Below are 13,249 nucleotides of genomic sequence, written 5' to 3'. Positions count from 1 at the left end.
TGTACTAAGCGCTTGGACACAGTCCCTGCCCCACATGGGGCTCACAGTCTTCCTCTCCATTTTACAGATGAAATCACTGAGGCCCAGAGAAGTGAAGTGACTTGTCCAAGGTCACACAGCAGAGAAGTGGCGGAGCCGGAATTAGAACCCGGGTCCTTCTGACTCCTGAGCCCGTGCTCTTATCCACTAAGCCACGCTGCTTCACCCCAGCGCTTAGTACAGTGCCTGCTGGATAGTAAGCACCCAGCAAATACCGCAGTTACTATTATTATTGACTGTGTCGTAATAATAATAATAATGGCATTTTTAAGCGCTTACTATGTGCAGAGCACTGTTCTAAGCACTGGGGGTGGGAATACAAGGTGATCAAGTTGTCCCACGTGGGGCTCACAGTCTTCATCATCATCATCAATCGTATTTATTGAGCGCTTACTGTGTGCAGAGCACTGGACTAAGCGCTTGGGAAGTCCAAGTTGGCAACATATAGAGACAGTCCCTACCCAACAGCGGGCTCACAGTCTTAGTCCCCATTTTCCAGATGAGGTCACTGAGGCTCAGAGAAGTTAAGTGACTTGCCCGAGGTCACCCAGCAGACCTGTGGCGGAGTCGGGATTCGAACCCAGGACCTCTGACTCCAAAGCCCGGGCTCTTTGCACTGTGCCACGCTGCTTCTCCCACTGTGCCACGCTGCTTCTCATGGCCACTTTGGCCAGTGGCTCAATACTACAAGGGAAACACCACTGGCTTCCACTTTGCCAGATAGTAGTAATAGTAGTTGTTAAGCGCTTACCATGTGCCAGGCACTGTTCTAAGCGTTGGGTGCCACCCCTCTGCCCGTCTACCCTCTCGTCATGCCCAAAGAGCAGCGGGAACGAGACTTCTAGACTGTGAGCCCACTGTTGGGTAGGGACCGTCTCTCTATGTTGCCAACTTGGACTTCCCAAGCGCTTAGTACAGTGCTCTGCACACAGTAAGCGCTCAATAAATACGATTGAATGAATGAATGAATGAATGAACGAGAGGGCGCAAGCGATGCCGTGCCGGGGCCCATCCGCTCTTCCCGAGGGTGACCGATTCCCGGTCACCGTCCGTTCTCGACTTTTCCCCCTCTTCTAGACTGCAAGCCCGCTGTGGGCAGGGATCGTCCCTGTTGCTGAATTGTACTTTCCGAGCGCTTAGTCCAGTGCTTTGCACGCGGTAAGCGCTCCAAAAATAGAGAAGCAGCGTGGCTCGGTGGAAATCAATCAATCAATCGTATTTATTGAGCGCTTACTGGGTGCAGAGCACTGGACTGAGCGCTTGGGAAGTCCAAGTTGGCAACATAGAGAGACGGTCCCTACCCAACAGTGGGCTCACAGTCTAAAAGGGGGAGACAGAGAACAAAACCAAACATACTAACAAAATAAAATAAATAGAATAGATATGGACAAGTAAAATAAATAAATAAATAGAGTAATAATAATAATAATGATGGTATTTGTTAAGCGCTTACTATGTGCAAAGCACTGTTCTAAGCGCTGGGGGGATACAAGGCGATCAGGTTGTCCCATGGGGGGCTCACAATCTGAATCCCCATTTTCCAGAGGAGGGACCTGAGGCCCAGAGAAGTGAAGTGACTTGCCCAGAGTCACCCAGCTGACAAGTGGCGGAGCCGGGATTTGAACCCACAACCTCTGACTCCAAAGCCCGGGCTCTTTCCACTGAGCCACGCTGCTTCTCTTGTAATAAATATGTACAAACATATTGTACTTCCCAAGCGCTTAGTACAGTGCTCTGCACACAGTAAGCGCTCAATAAATACGATTGATGATGATATACAGGTAAAGCCTGTATATATATATATATATATATATATATACATATATATATATACATATACATATATATATATATATATACGGGAAAGAGCCCAGGCTTTGGAGTCAGAGCTCATGGGTTCAAATCCCGGCTCCACCAACGGTCAGCTGTGTAACTTTGTGCAAGTCACTTCACTTCTCTGGGCCTCAGTTCCCTCATCTGGAAAATGGGGATTGACTGTGAGCCCCCCGTGGGACCACCTGATCACCTTGTCACCTCCCCAGGGCTTAGAACAGTGCTTTGCACGTAGTAAGTGCTTAATAAATGCCATCATTATTATTATTATTAATAATAAATAGGATTGAATGAGTGACAGGAAGCCTCAGGCAGTGGGGCTGGTTTTATTGTTCTTTAGGAATTACGGAAGAAGGCTGCGCATCCCTGGAAGTTCTTTTTACCCGAGGAGCCGGACCTGTCGAGGATTCTGAGAGCCAACGGGACTGAGCTGGAAGAGGATGAACCTGACCATTCCTTTGGTAAGTTGTTTTTTCTTTTATTAAATAACGGTATTTGTTAAGCACTCACTACGTGCCGGGCACTATTCTAAGCCTGGGGTCGATACAAGATCATCGGGTTGAACACAGCCCCCGTCCCACATCACCAATCGTCAGCTGTGTGACTTCGGGCAAGTCACTTAACTTCTCTGTGCCTCCATTCCTTCGTCTGTAAAATGGGGATGAAGACTGTGAGTCCCCCGTGGGACAACCTGATCACCTTGTAACCTCCCCAGCGCTTAGAACAGTGCTTTGCACATAGTAAGCGCTTAATAAATGCCATTTAAAAAAATCCCCGTTTTACAGATGAGGGGATTGAGGCCCAGAGAAGTGAAGTGACTTGCCCAAGGTCACACAGCAGACAATAATAATAATAATAATGATGGCATTTATGACAAGTGGCTGAGGCGGGATTAGAACCCACGCCCTTCTGACTTCGAGGCCTGGGCTCTATCCACTAGGCCACGTTGCTTTGTGCTCTGCACACAGTGAGCACTCAATCAAACAGTCATATTTATTGAGCGCTTACTGTGTGCAGAGCACTGTACTAAGCGCTTGGGAAGTACAAGTTGGCAACATATAGAGACAGTCCCTACCCAACAGTGGGCTCACAATCTAAAATAAATAAATACGATTGAATGAATAAACCCCCCTTCCCTCTCTGGCAGACGTGGCGGAGATTCTGTTGGAGGGTGATGGTGATGATGATGGCATTTATTAAGCGCTTACTATGTGCAAAGCACTGTTCTAAGCGCTGGGAGGTTACAAGGTGAGCAGGTTGTCCCACGGGGGGCTCACAGCCCCCATTTTACAGATGAGGTAGCTGAGGCCCAGAGAAGTGAAGTGACTTGCCCAGAGTCACACAGCTGACAAGTGGCGGAGCCGGGAAGCAGCGTGGCTCAGGAGACAGAGCCCGGGTTTGGGAGTCAGAAGGACCTGGGTTCCAATCCCGACTCCACTTGTCTGCTGTGTGACCCTGGGCACGTCACTTCACTTCTCTGGGCCTCAAAGCCACCCCATCTCCGCCAATTCCCAGCTCTGCCAGTTGTCAGCTGTGTGACTTTGGGCGAGTCACTTCACTTCTCTGGGCCTCAGTTCCCTCATCTGTAAAATGAGGATGAAGACTGTGAGCCCCACTTGGGACCTGATCACCTTGTTACCTCCCCAGCGCTTAGAACAGTGCTTTGCACCTAGTAAGCGCTTAACAAATGCCATCATTATTATTATCATTATTATTATTGTTATTATGGGGAGAGTTGATAGGAGACGGGCCCGAGGGGAGCAGAGCAGTTCCGGTGCTCAGAGCAGCTGAGGAGAAATCTCACGGCGAAAGCCGTCCATCACTTTGCCCCCTCCTACCTCGTCTCGCCAATCGCCTACTACAGCCCAGTCCGCAAACTTCGTTCCTTTCCTGCCAACCTTCTTTCTCACTGGGCCTCCATCTCACCTACCTCGCCGCCGATCCCTCTTCCACATCCTGCTTCTGGCCCGGAATTCCCTCCCTCCCCAAATCCGACAGACAGTTACTCTCCCCCTTTCCCCCTTGGAGAAGCAGCGTGGCTCAGTGGAAAGAGCCCGGGCTTTGGAGTCAGAGGTCGTGGGTTCAAATCCCGGCTCCGCCAGTTGTCAGCTGGGTGACTTTGGACAAGTCACTTCATCATCATCATCATCATCAATCGTATTTATTGAGCGCTTACTATGTGCAGAGCGCTGTACTAAGCGCTTGGGAAGTACAAATTGGCAACATCTAGAGACAGTCCCTACCCAACAGTGGGCTCACAGTCTAAAAGGGGGAGACAGAGAACAAAACCAAACATACTAACAAAATAAAATAAATAGAATAGATATGTACAAGTAAAATAAATAAATAAATAAATAAACTTCTCTGGGCCTCAGTGACCTCATCTGGAAAATGGGGATGCAGACTGTGAGCCCCCCGTGGGACAACCTGATCACCTTGTAACCTCCCCAGAGCTTAGAACAGTGCTTTGCACGTCGTAAGCGCTTAATAAATGCCATCATTATCATTATTATAATTATTCGAAGCCTTATTGAAGGCACATCTCCTCCAGGAGACCTTCCCTGACTAAGCCCCCCACCCCACCCTCGCCTTTCATCATCATCATCATCATCAATCGTATTTATTGAGCACTTACTGTGTGCAGAGCACTGTACTAAGCGCTTGAGAAGTCCAAGTTGGCAACATAGAGAGACAGTCCCTACCCAACAGTGGGCTCACAGTCTCTTCTCCCACTCCCTTCTGCATCTCTCTGACTTGCTCCCTTTGTTATAATAACGGCATTTATTAAGCACTTACTATGTGCCCCCGTGGGACAACCTGATCACCTTGTAACCTCCCCAGCACTTAGAACAGTGCTTTGCACATAGTAAGCGCTTAATAAATGCAATCATTATTATTATTATTATTATGTGCAAAGCACTGTTCTAAGTGCTTTGTTCTTCTCCTCTCCCAGCCCCATTGCACTTTTGTCCATATCTGTAATTAATTTTTTATATTCCTGTCTGTCTTCCCACCGCTAGACTGTAACCCCATCGTGGGCAGAGAATGTGTCCGTTTATTGTTGCTTTGTACTCTCCCAATCGCTTAGTACAGTGCTCTGCACGCAATAAGCGCTTAATAACTACGATTGAATGAAAGACAGAGGGATCTTCAGGGCTGGCTTGGTCCTCCCGCTTTTCCTGTGAGTCCGAAGATGCCAAGCCCCCGGTGTGGGAGGGCAGAGGAGGGGGTCTTCACAGGCGAGGCTCTTCCAAATCGTCCCGATCCCTCCATTCCCGACTCGCGCCGCCCGCCGGTATGGATACAGGAAAAAGACCGTCGCTTCCCGATTGCTCCACAGCCCACCCCCTGCACAGCACGGCCGTGTACACGGACGAGGAAGACGCCTTCCTGAACCCCAGGCCGCTGGCCGGCTCCCCGCCCCCGGCGTCCACGCCACTCCCGAAAGGAGCCCCGAGGTACTGAGTCTCCTTGGGATTTGGGAATTGCGGTGGGAGACCCTTTCCCGCGGCGCCCCGGGACCAACCCTCTCTACAGCTGATCCCGACTCTGTCGTCCTGGCCTCGTGAAGAAGAGCTTGCATGAAGGGCCAGGCTGGTCAGGGAATGGGTATCTGTAGCTTCAAGAAATAATAATAATAATAATAATAATAATAATGGCATTTGTTAAGCGCTTACTATGTGCAAAGCACTGTTCTAAGCGCTGGGGGGGATACAAGGTGATCAGGGTGTCCCATGTGGGGCTCACGAGTCTTAATTCCCATTTTTAGAGATGAGGTAGCTGAGGCTCAGAGAAGTTAAGTGACTTGCCCGAGGTCACACAGCAGACGTGGTGGAGCTGGGATTCGAACCCATGACCTCTTACTCCAAAGCCCATGCTCTTTCCACTGAGCCACAGAAGAAATGCCCAGAAGCCACCACAGGGCCAGGGTGAAGGAGAAAAGACAGAGAGCCACCAGGACCTCAGGCAAGGCCTTGGAATACTCCCTCTAATAATAATAATAACAATAATAATTTTTTTAAAAAATTAGGGTATTTGTTAAGCGCTTACTATATGCCCAGCCCTGTTCTAAGCGCTGGGTTAGATACAAGTTAATCAAGTTGGACACAGTCCTTGTCCCGCAGAGGGCTCACACTCTTAATCCCCGTTTTACAGATGAGGTAACTGAGGCACAGAGAAGTAAAGGGACTAGCCCAAGGTCACACAGTGGACAGCCTAGGTCCTTTTGACTCCCAAGCCCGCGGGAAGCAGCGTGGCTCAGTGGAAAGAGCCCGGGCTTTGGAGTCGGAGGTCATGGGTTCAAATCCCAGCTCCACCAATTGTCAGCTGGGTGACTTTGGGCAAGTCACTTCAATCAATCAATCGTATTTATTGAGCGCTTACTGTGTGCAGAGCACTGGACTAAGCGCTTGGGAAGTACAAGCTGGCAACATCTAGAGACAGTCCCTACCCAACAGTGGGCTCACAGTCTAAAAGGGGGAGACAGAGAACAAAACCAAACATACTAAAAAAATAAAATAAATAGAATAGATATGTACAAGTAAAATAAATAGAGTAACAAATATGTACAAACATATATACATCTATACAGGTATATGTGTGTATATATATATATATATATATATATATATATATACATGTATACACACTTCACTTCCCTGTGCCTCAGTTACCTCATCTGGAAAATGGGAATTAAGATTGTGAGCCCCCCCATGGGACAACCTGATCACCTTGTAACCTCCCCAGCGCTTAGAACAGTGCTTTGCACATAGTAAGCGCTTAATAAATGCCATTATTATTATTATTATTATTCTATCCACTAAGCCAGGCTGCTTCTCTCCCTGGGGTGTCTGAGGAGTGGGGAGGGAGGAAAGACAGAGGGCTGCAGCGTGAGCTGTCATGCGGCGTGGCTCAGTGGAAAGAGCCCGGGCTATGGAGTCAGTGGTCATGGGTTCAAATTCCGACTCCGCCAATTGTCAGCTGGGTGACTTTGGGCAAGTCACTTCACTTCTCTGCGCCTCAGTTACCTCATCTAAAATGGGGATTGACTGTGACCCCCCCGTGGGACAACCTGATCACCTTGGAACCTCCCCAGCGCTGAGAACAGTGCTTTGCACATAGTAAGCGCTTAACAAATGCCATCATTATTATTATTATTATTATTATTATTATTATTATTATTATTATTATTATTATTATTATCATGTCCCCTTCAGGGGGGTTGGGCCCAGGAGTCTCAGTGGGAGGGAGGGTCTTCCTCCTCAGCCTCTCCCACCCACGGAGAGGTCATTGTCATTCATTTAATCATATTGAGCGCTCGCTGTGTGAAGAGCGCTGTACTAAGTGCTTGGGAGGGTACAGTACAACAATAAACAGACTCATTCCCTGCCCACGATGAGCTTCCAGTCTAGAGTTTGCAGTCTAAATCACAGGCTGACACGGGGTCTGTTCCTCGAGAGCCTGAATGAGGGCCCGGTGATTCTGCAGAAGGAGACCGGCTTGAGGCGCGAGAGCCCACGGGCCAGAGGTGGACGCTCGGCCAGCTCGGAGGCTCGGGCCCAATAATAATAATAATAATAATAATAATGATAATAATAATGGCATTTATTAAGCGCTTGCTAAGCACTGTTCTAAGTGCTGGGGAGTTTACAAGGTGATCAGGTTGTCCCACGGGGGGGCTCACAATCTTCATCCCCATTTTCCAGATGAGGTAACCGAGGCCCAGAGAAATGAAGTGACTTGCCCAAAGTCACACAGCTGACAATTGGCAGAGCTGGGATTCGAACCCATGACCTCCGACTCCAAAGCCCGGGCTCTTTCCACTGAGCCACGCTGCTTCTCCCGGATCACCGATCTGGATCACGCCACCCCCGAGGATCCCGGCTCCTCACGCCAGGCCCCCGGGGAACCCCGTGAACGCCGCCCGACCAAGAGGGAGCAAACGTGTTGTTGTTCGGTACAGGTTGAGAGCATCCCGCATCGAGTCCGAGGCAGAGAAGCGTCCCGAGGACAGACCCGCCCAGGTAAGGGGGTCGGCGCCGTCTTGGTACGAGGCCCGCCTCTTCACCCGGAGAAGCAGCGTGGCTCAGTGGAAAGAGCCCGAGCTTTGGAGTCCGAGGTCATGGGTTCAAATCCCGGCTCCGCCACTTGTCAGCTGTGTGACTTTGGGCATGTCACTTCACTTCTTTATTCACTTGCACTGAATAAAGACCTTTGATTGACTGGTAGCTGCCGCTGGAGGGCTGTGGACACCCTTGAGGATATAATAATAATGATAATGATAGTATTTGTTAAGCGCTTACAATGTGCCAAGCACGGTTCTAAGCACTGGGGGAGATACAAGGTCATCAGGTTGTCCCACATAGGACTTGCGGACTTAATCCCCGTTTCCCAGATGAGGGGACTGAGGCATAGAGAAGTTAAGTTAGACTGTGAGCCCAATGTTGGGTAGGGACTGTCTCTATATGTTGCCAATTTGTACTTCCCAGGCGCTTAGTACAGTGCTCTGCACATAGTAAGCACTCAATAAATATGATTGATTGATTGATTAAGTGACTTCCCCAAAGTCACCAGGGCCGGTGGGAAGGGCGACCATTGTTCTCCTGACGAGCTGTTAGGCTGGGGCCCCGCGAACTAGAAGAGCCAGCGGGCACCTAAGGCTCTGGGTTCCAGGCCGGGCAGGGAAGGCCGCGGGATGTTTCAGACGCCTTTCCAACGAACCGGTCCCCTATCGCCGAACTTTTCTCCGTAGACGCCCCGGAAGGCCAAGCCCCGGAGCGGCGAAGCCAAGCCGGCCTCGACCGGGCCTTCGGATCCGAGCACCTCGACCAAGGTCACCCATCTCGTGAAGACGTTCAAGGGACAGCAAGACGGACGGACACCCTCCTCCTCCGACCCCCCGGAGCGGTCCGAGGCGCCGGCGGTGGCCACTCCATCCCAGAAGGGAGGCCGACGGGGACCCCCACAGCCATCTGGAAAGCAAGAGGTAAGGAGGGGAGAGACCTTGGCCTTAGTAATAACGATAATAATAATGATGATGGCATTTGTTAAGCACTTACTAGGTGCCAGCCACTGTTCTGAGCACTGGGCTAGACACAAGGTATTCGGGTTGGACACACATAGGGCTCACAGTCTGAATTCCCATTTTGCAGATGAGGGAACGGAGGCACAGAGAAGTGGCCTAGAAACTAACTTATGCATTACATGAGCGTGAAATGGAATGAACATGCTCTGAAGAGTTTGGAGAGGTGCAGTAAGGAAAAAAAGGGGTTCTGTAGGTGCTTAAGGCACAGGGATTTTTTTTTTTCTTGCTGTAGAATTCAAGGCCCTACTGAGAGCTCACCTCCTCCAGGAGGCCTTCCCAGACGGAGCCCCCTCCTTCCTCTCCCCCTCCTCCCCCTCTCCATCCCCCCCCCGCATTACCTCCTTCCCTTCCCCACAGCACCTGTATATATGTATATATGTTTGTATGTATTTATTACTCTATTTTACTTGTACGTATTCTCTTTATTTTATTTTGTTAATATGTTTTGTTTCGTTCTCTGTCTCCCCCTTCTAGACTGTGAGCCCACTGTTGGGTAGGGACCGTCTCTAGATGTTGCCAACTTGTACTTCCCAAGCGCTTAGTCCAGTGCTCTGCACACAGTAAGCGCTCAATAAATACGATTGAGTGAATGAATGGCCTGCCCAAGGTCACACAGCAGACGTGTCGGAGCCGGGATTAGAACCCACGACTTCCTGATTTCCAGGCTCGGGCTGTGTCCACTAGGCCATCATCATCAATCATCATCAGTCGTATTTATTGAGCGCTTACTGTGTACAGAGCGGCTTACGCTTGTGCAAGGCACCGTAGTAAGACCTGGGGTCTTGTCTTATGCCGTCGAGTAGTTTCTGACTCATAGAGACGCCACGGAGGACACGTCTCTCCAACAGTGCTTTGCACATAGTAAGCGCTTAATAAATACCATTATTATTATCTCTCCCAGAACAGCCCGTTCTCCACCTGCAATTGTTCCGGTAGTGGATAATAATAATAATAATAATAACGATGGCATTTATTAAGCGCTTACTATGTGCAAAGCACTGTTCTAAGCGCTGGGGTGGATACAAGGTAATCAAGTTGTCCCACGGGGGGCTCACAGACTTAATCCCCATTTTCCAGATGAGGGAACTGAGGCCCAGAGAAGCGAAGTGACTTGCCCAGAGTCACCCAGCTGACGAGTGGCGGAGCCGGGATTTGAACCCGTGACCTCCGACTCCAAAGCCCGAGCTCTTTCCACCGAGCCGCGCTGCTTCTCTAATCCACAGAGTTTTCTTGGGAAAAATGCAGAAGTGGCCGACCACTGCCTCCTTCCGCGCAGTAAACTCGAGTCTCCGGCCTCGACTCTCTCCCGGGCCGCGGCTGCCCAGCACGGAGGAGTTTTGACTTGTCGCAATCAATCAATCAATCAATCGTATTTATGGAGTGCTTCCTGTGTGCAGAGCACCGTACTAAACGCTTGGGAAGTACAAGTTGGCAACATATAGAGACAGTCATCATCATCAATCGTATTTATTGAGCGCTTACTATGTTCAGAGCACTGTACTAAGCGCTTGGGAAGTCCAAGTTGGCAACCTATAGAGACAGTCCCTACCCAACAGTGGGCTTACAGTCTAGAAGGGGGAGGCTCTTGTTCCCTGCTCATTCGTTGTTCTTCACAGCAGACCCTCAAGAGGAGAGAGCCATGTCAGGGGAAGAAGAGGAAGACATCGGAAGCTGGAGCCTTCACTCCCGGTAAACGCTTCGGATTTCTCCTGATCGTCCCGTCTCCAATAGAATCGTCCGAACGGGGAGGCGGAGCAGTGGTTGGAGGGGTGGGGGAAAGTTGGGAGAGGACAAGTGAGCCTAAAAGTGTGAGTTTGAGGGGGCGGCTGAGGGTGGGAGGGTCGCCCACCGATGCCGTGACCCTTCCCGTTGTAGCCGGCGAGAGTCGGGTCGGCGTGAAGCGGGGCCTCGCTGAGCTCCGTGTCATCTTGTCTGCATTTGAGGACGCAGTCACCACGTACAAGTAAGCCCAAGGGCCCTCCTTTCGGGGGAATCCATCAATCAATCGTATTTATTGAGCGCTTACTGGGTGCGGAGCACTGGACTAAGCGCTTGGGAAGTCCAAATGGGCAACATCTAGAGACGGTCCCTACCCGACAGTGGGATCACAGTCTAAAAGGGGGAGACGCAGAACAAAACCGAACATACTAACAAAATAAAATAAAGAGAATAGATATGTACAAGTAAAATAAATCAATAAATAGAGTAATGAATATGTACAAGCATCTATACATATAGACAGGTGCTGTGGGGAAGGGAAGGAGGTAAGATGGGGGGATGGAGAGGGGGAGGAGCACTTTATGAAGACCCTACGGGACCCCACAAAGCCCCCCTCCGCCCCGGTACATAAAACGGGGTGCCTAGACTGTAAGCTCGCTGTGGGCAGGGACTGTTTCCAGTTTTTTGTTGTATTGTGCTCTCCCAAGTGCTTAGTACAGTGCTCTACACCCAGGAAGCGCTCAATAAATACGACTGAATGATGGGGTAGACTCCGAGAACAAAGGATAATGCCAAGGCTGTGGGCTTGTAAGACCGGGGGGATGGTGGGTGTTGGGAAAGTCTTGGGGAGGATATGGTTTGAGTGGGAAGATGAGAATTTTTGTTGTAATGATAATAATAATAATAATAATGGTAATAATAATGGTAATAATAATAAAATCCCCCTTTTAGAATGTCCCCCTTTTAGACTGTGAGCCCACTGTTGGGTAGGGACTGTCTCTATATGTTGCCATCTTGTACTTCCCAAGCGCTTAGTACAGTGCTCTGCACACACTAAGTGCTCAATAAATACGATTGATTGATTGGTGTTTATTAAGCGTTTACTATGTGCAAAGCACTGTTCTAAGCGCTGGGGATCAATTGTCCCACGTGGGGCTCACAGTCTTAATCCCCTTTTTACAGATGAGGGAACTGAGGCCCAGAGAAGTGAAGTGACTTGCCCAAAGTCACTCAGCTGACAAGTGGCGGAGCCGGGATTTGAACCCATGACCTCTGACTCCAAAGCCCGGGCTCTTTCCACTGAGCCACGCTGCTTCCCCGTGTTGGACATGTTGAGTTTGAGGTGCCAGCAGGGCATCCAAGCACAGCCGTCAGTCAGTTAATCCTGTTTATTGAGTGCTTAGGGCAGAGCACTGTACTAAGCACGTGGGAGAGTATAATATAGAAAAGATTATAATAAAAAGATTATAATATAATCTTTTAGACTGTGAGCCCACTGTTGGGTAGGGACTGTCTCTATATGTTGCCAATTTGTACTTCCCAAGCGCTTAGTACAGTGCTCTGCACATAGTAAGCGCTCAATAAATACGATTAATGATGATGATGATGATATATGAGGCTTGGTAGACACGTTCCCTGCCCACAACGAGCTTATAGTCTAGAGGAGGAGATAGACATTAATATGTTGGGTAGGGACCGTCTCTCTGCGCTGCCGACTTGGACTTCCCAAGCGCTTAGTCTAGTGCTCTGCACACAGTAAGCGCTCAATAAATAGGATTGATTGATTGATTTAGGAATCGGCCGCGTAGAAATGGTAGTTGAAGCCGGGTGAGCAAATGAATTCTCCTAGGGAGCGGGTGTAGGATTAGAGAGCAGAGAGGAATCGGAACGGAGCCCCCCCAGCTAAGGGGAGGGAGGAGGGCAGCCCGCAAAATAATAATAATAGTAATAATAGCATTTTTAAGCGCTTACTATGTGCAAAGCACTGTTCTAAGCGCTGGGGGGGATATAACATGATCAGGTTGTCCCACGTGGGGCTCACAGTCAATCCTCATTTACAGATGAGGTAACTGAGGCTCAGAGAAGTTAAGTGACTTGCCCAAGGCCACACAGCAGGCATGTGGCGGAGCTGGGATTCGAACCCATGACCTCTGACTCCAAAGCCCGGGCTCTTTCCACTGAGCCACCCTGCTTCTCTGGGAAGGAGCAGTCACAGGGATCGGAGGAGAACCGGGAGAGGACGACAGGGTCGGAGTGACCTCTCTTCCCTCACAGGCAGGAAGTGGATTCTAAAGTTTGCAAGAAAGCCATCGACCGGTTTTTTGCAGCCTTTAAGGAGCAGCTCACTCAAATGGTAAGCTTCCCAGAAGTGATGATAATAATTATGGTATTTGTTAAGTTCCTACTATGTGCAAAGCACTGTTCTAAGCGCTGGAGAGGTTACAGGGTGATCAGGTTGTCCCACGGGGGGCTCACAGTCTTAATCCCCATTTTACAGAGGAGGGTAATGATAATAATTATGGTATTTGTTAAGTTCCTACTATGTGCAAAGCACTGTTCTAAGCGCTGGGGAGG

General features: G+C 49.6%; 1 protein-coding gene across 1 annotated transcript in view; it reads left to right on the top strand.

The window, feature by feature from the left end:
- The window catches only part of CENPU (centromere protein U), a 33,324-nt gene that overhangs the window by 9,130 nt on the left and 10,945 nt on the right, over positions 1 to 13,249 (top strand). The window contains exons 4-10 of the mRNA XM_038755296.1: positions 2,213 to 2,333; positions 5,213 to 5,330; positions 7,835 to 7,895; positions 8,624 to 8,857; positions 10,576 to 10,645; positions 10,832 to 10,919; positions 12,950 to 13,028. Coding sequence (XP_038611224.1) covers positions 2,213 to 2,333; positions 5,213 to 5,330; positions 7,835 to 7,895; positions 8,624 to 8,857; positions 10,576 to 10,645; positions 10,832 to 10,919; positions 12,950 to 13,028 — 771 coding nt within the window. The remainder of the gene's footprint in view (positions 1 to 2,212; positions 2,334 to 5,212; positions 5,331 to 7,834; positions 7,896 to 8,623; positions 8,858 to 10,575; positions 10,646 to 10,831; positions 10,920 to 12,949; positions 13,029 to 13,249) is intronic.

The sequence above is a fragment of the Tachyglossus aculeatus genome, chromosome 12 (assembly GCF_015852505.1).
Source record: "Tachyglossus aculeatus isolate mTacAcu1 chromosome 12, mTacAcu1.pri, whole genome shotgun sequence".
NCBI lineage: Eukaryota > Metazoa > Chordata > Mammalia > Monotremata > Tachyglossidae > Tachyglossus > Tachyglossus aculeatus.
This window is presented reverse-complemented; position numbering and strand designations above follow the sequence as displayed.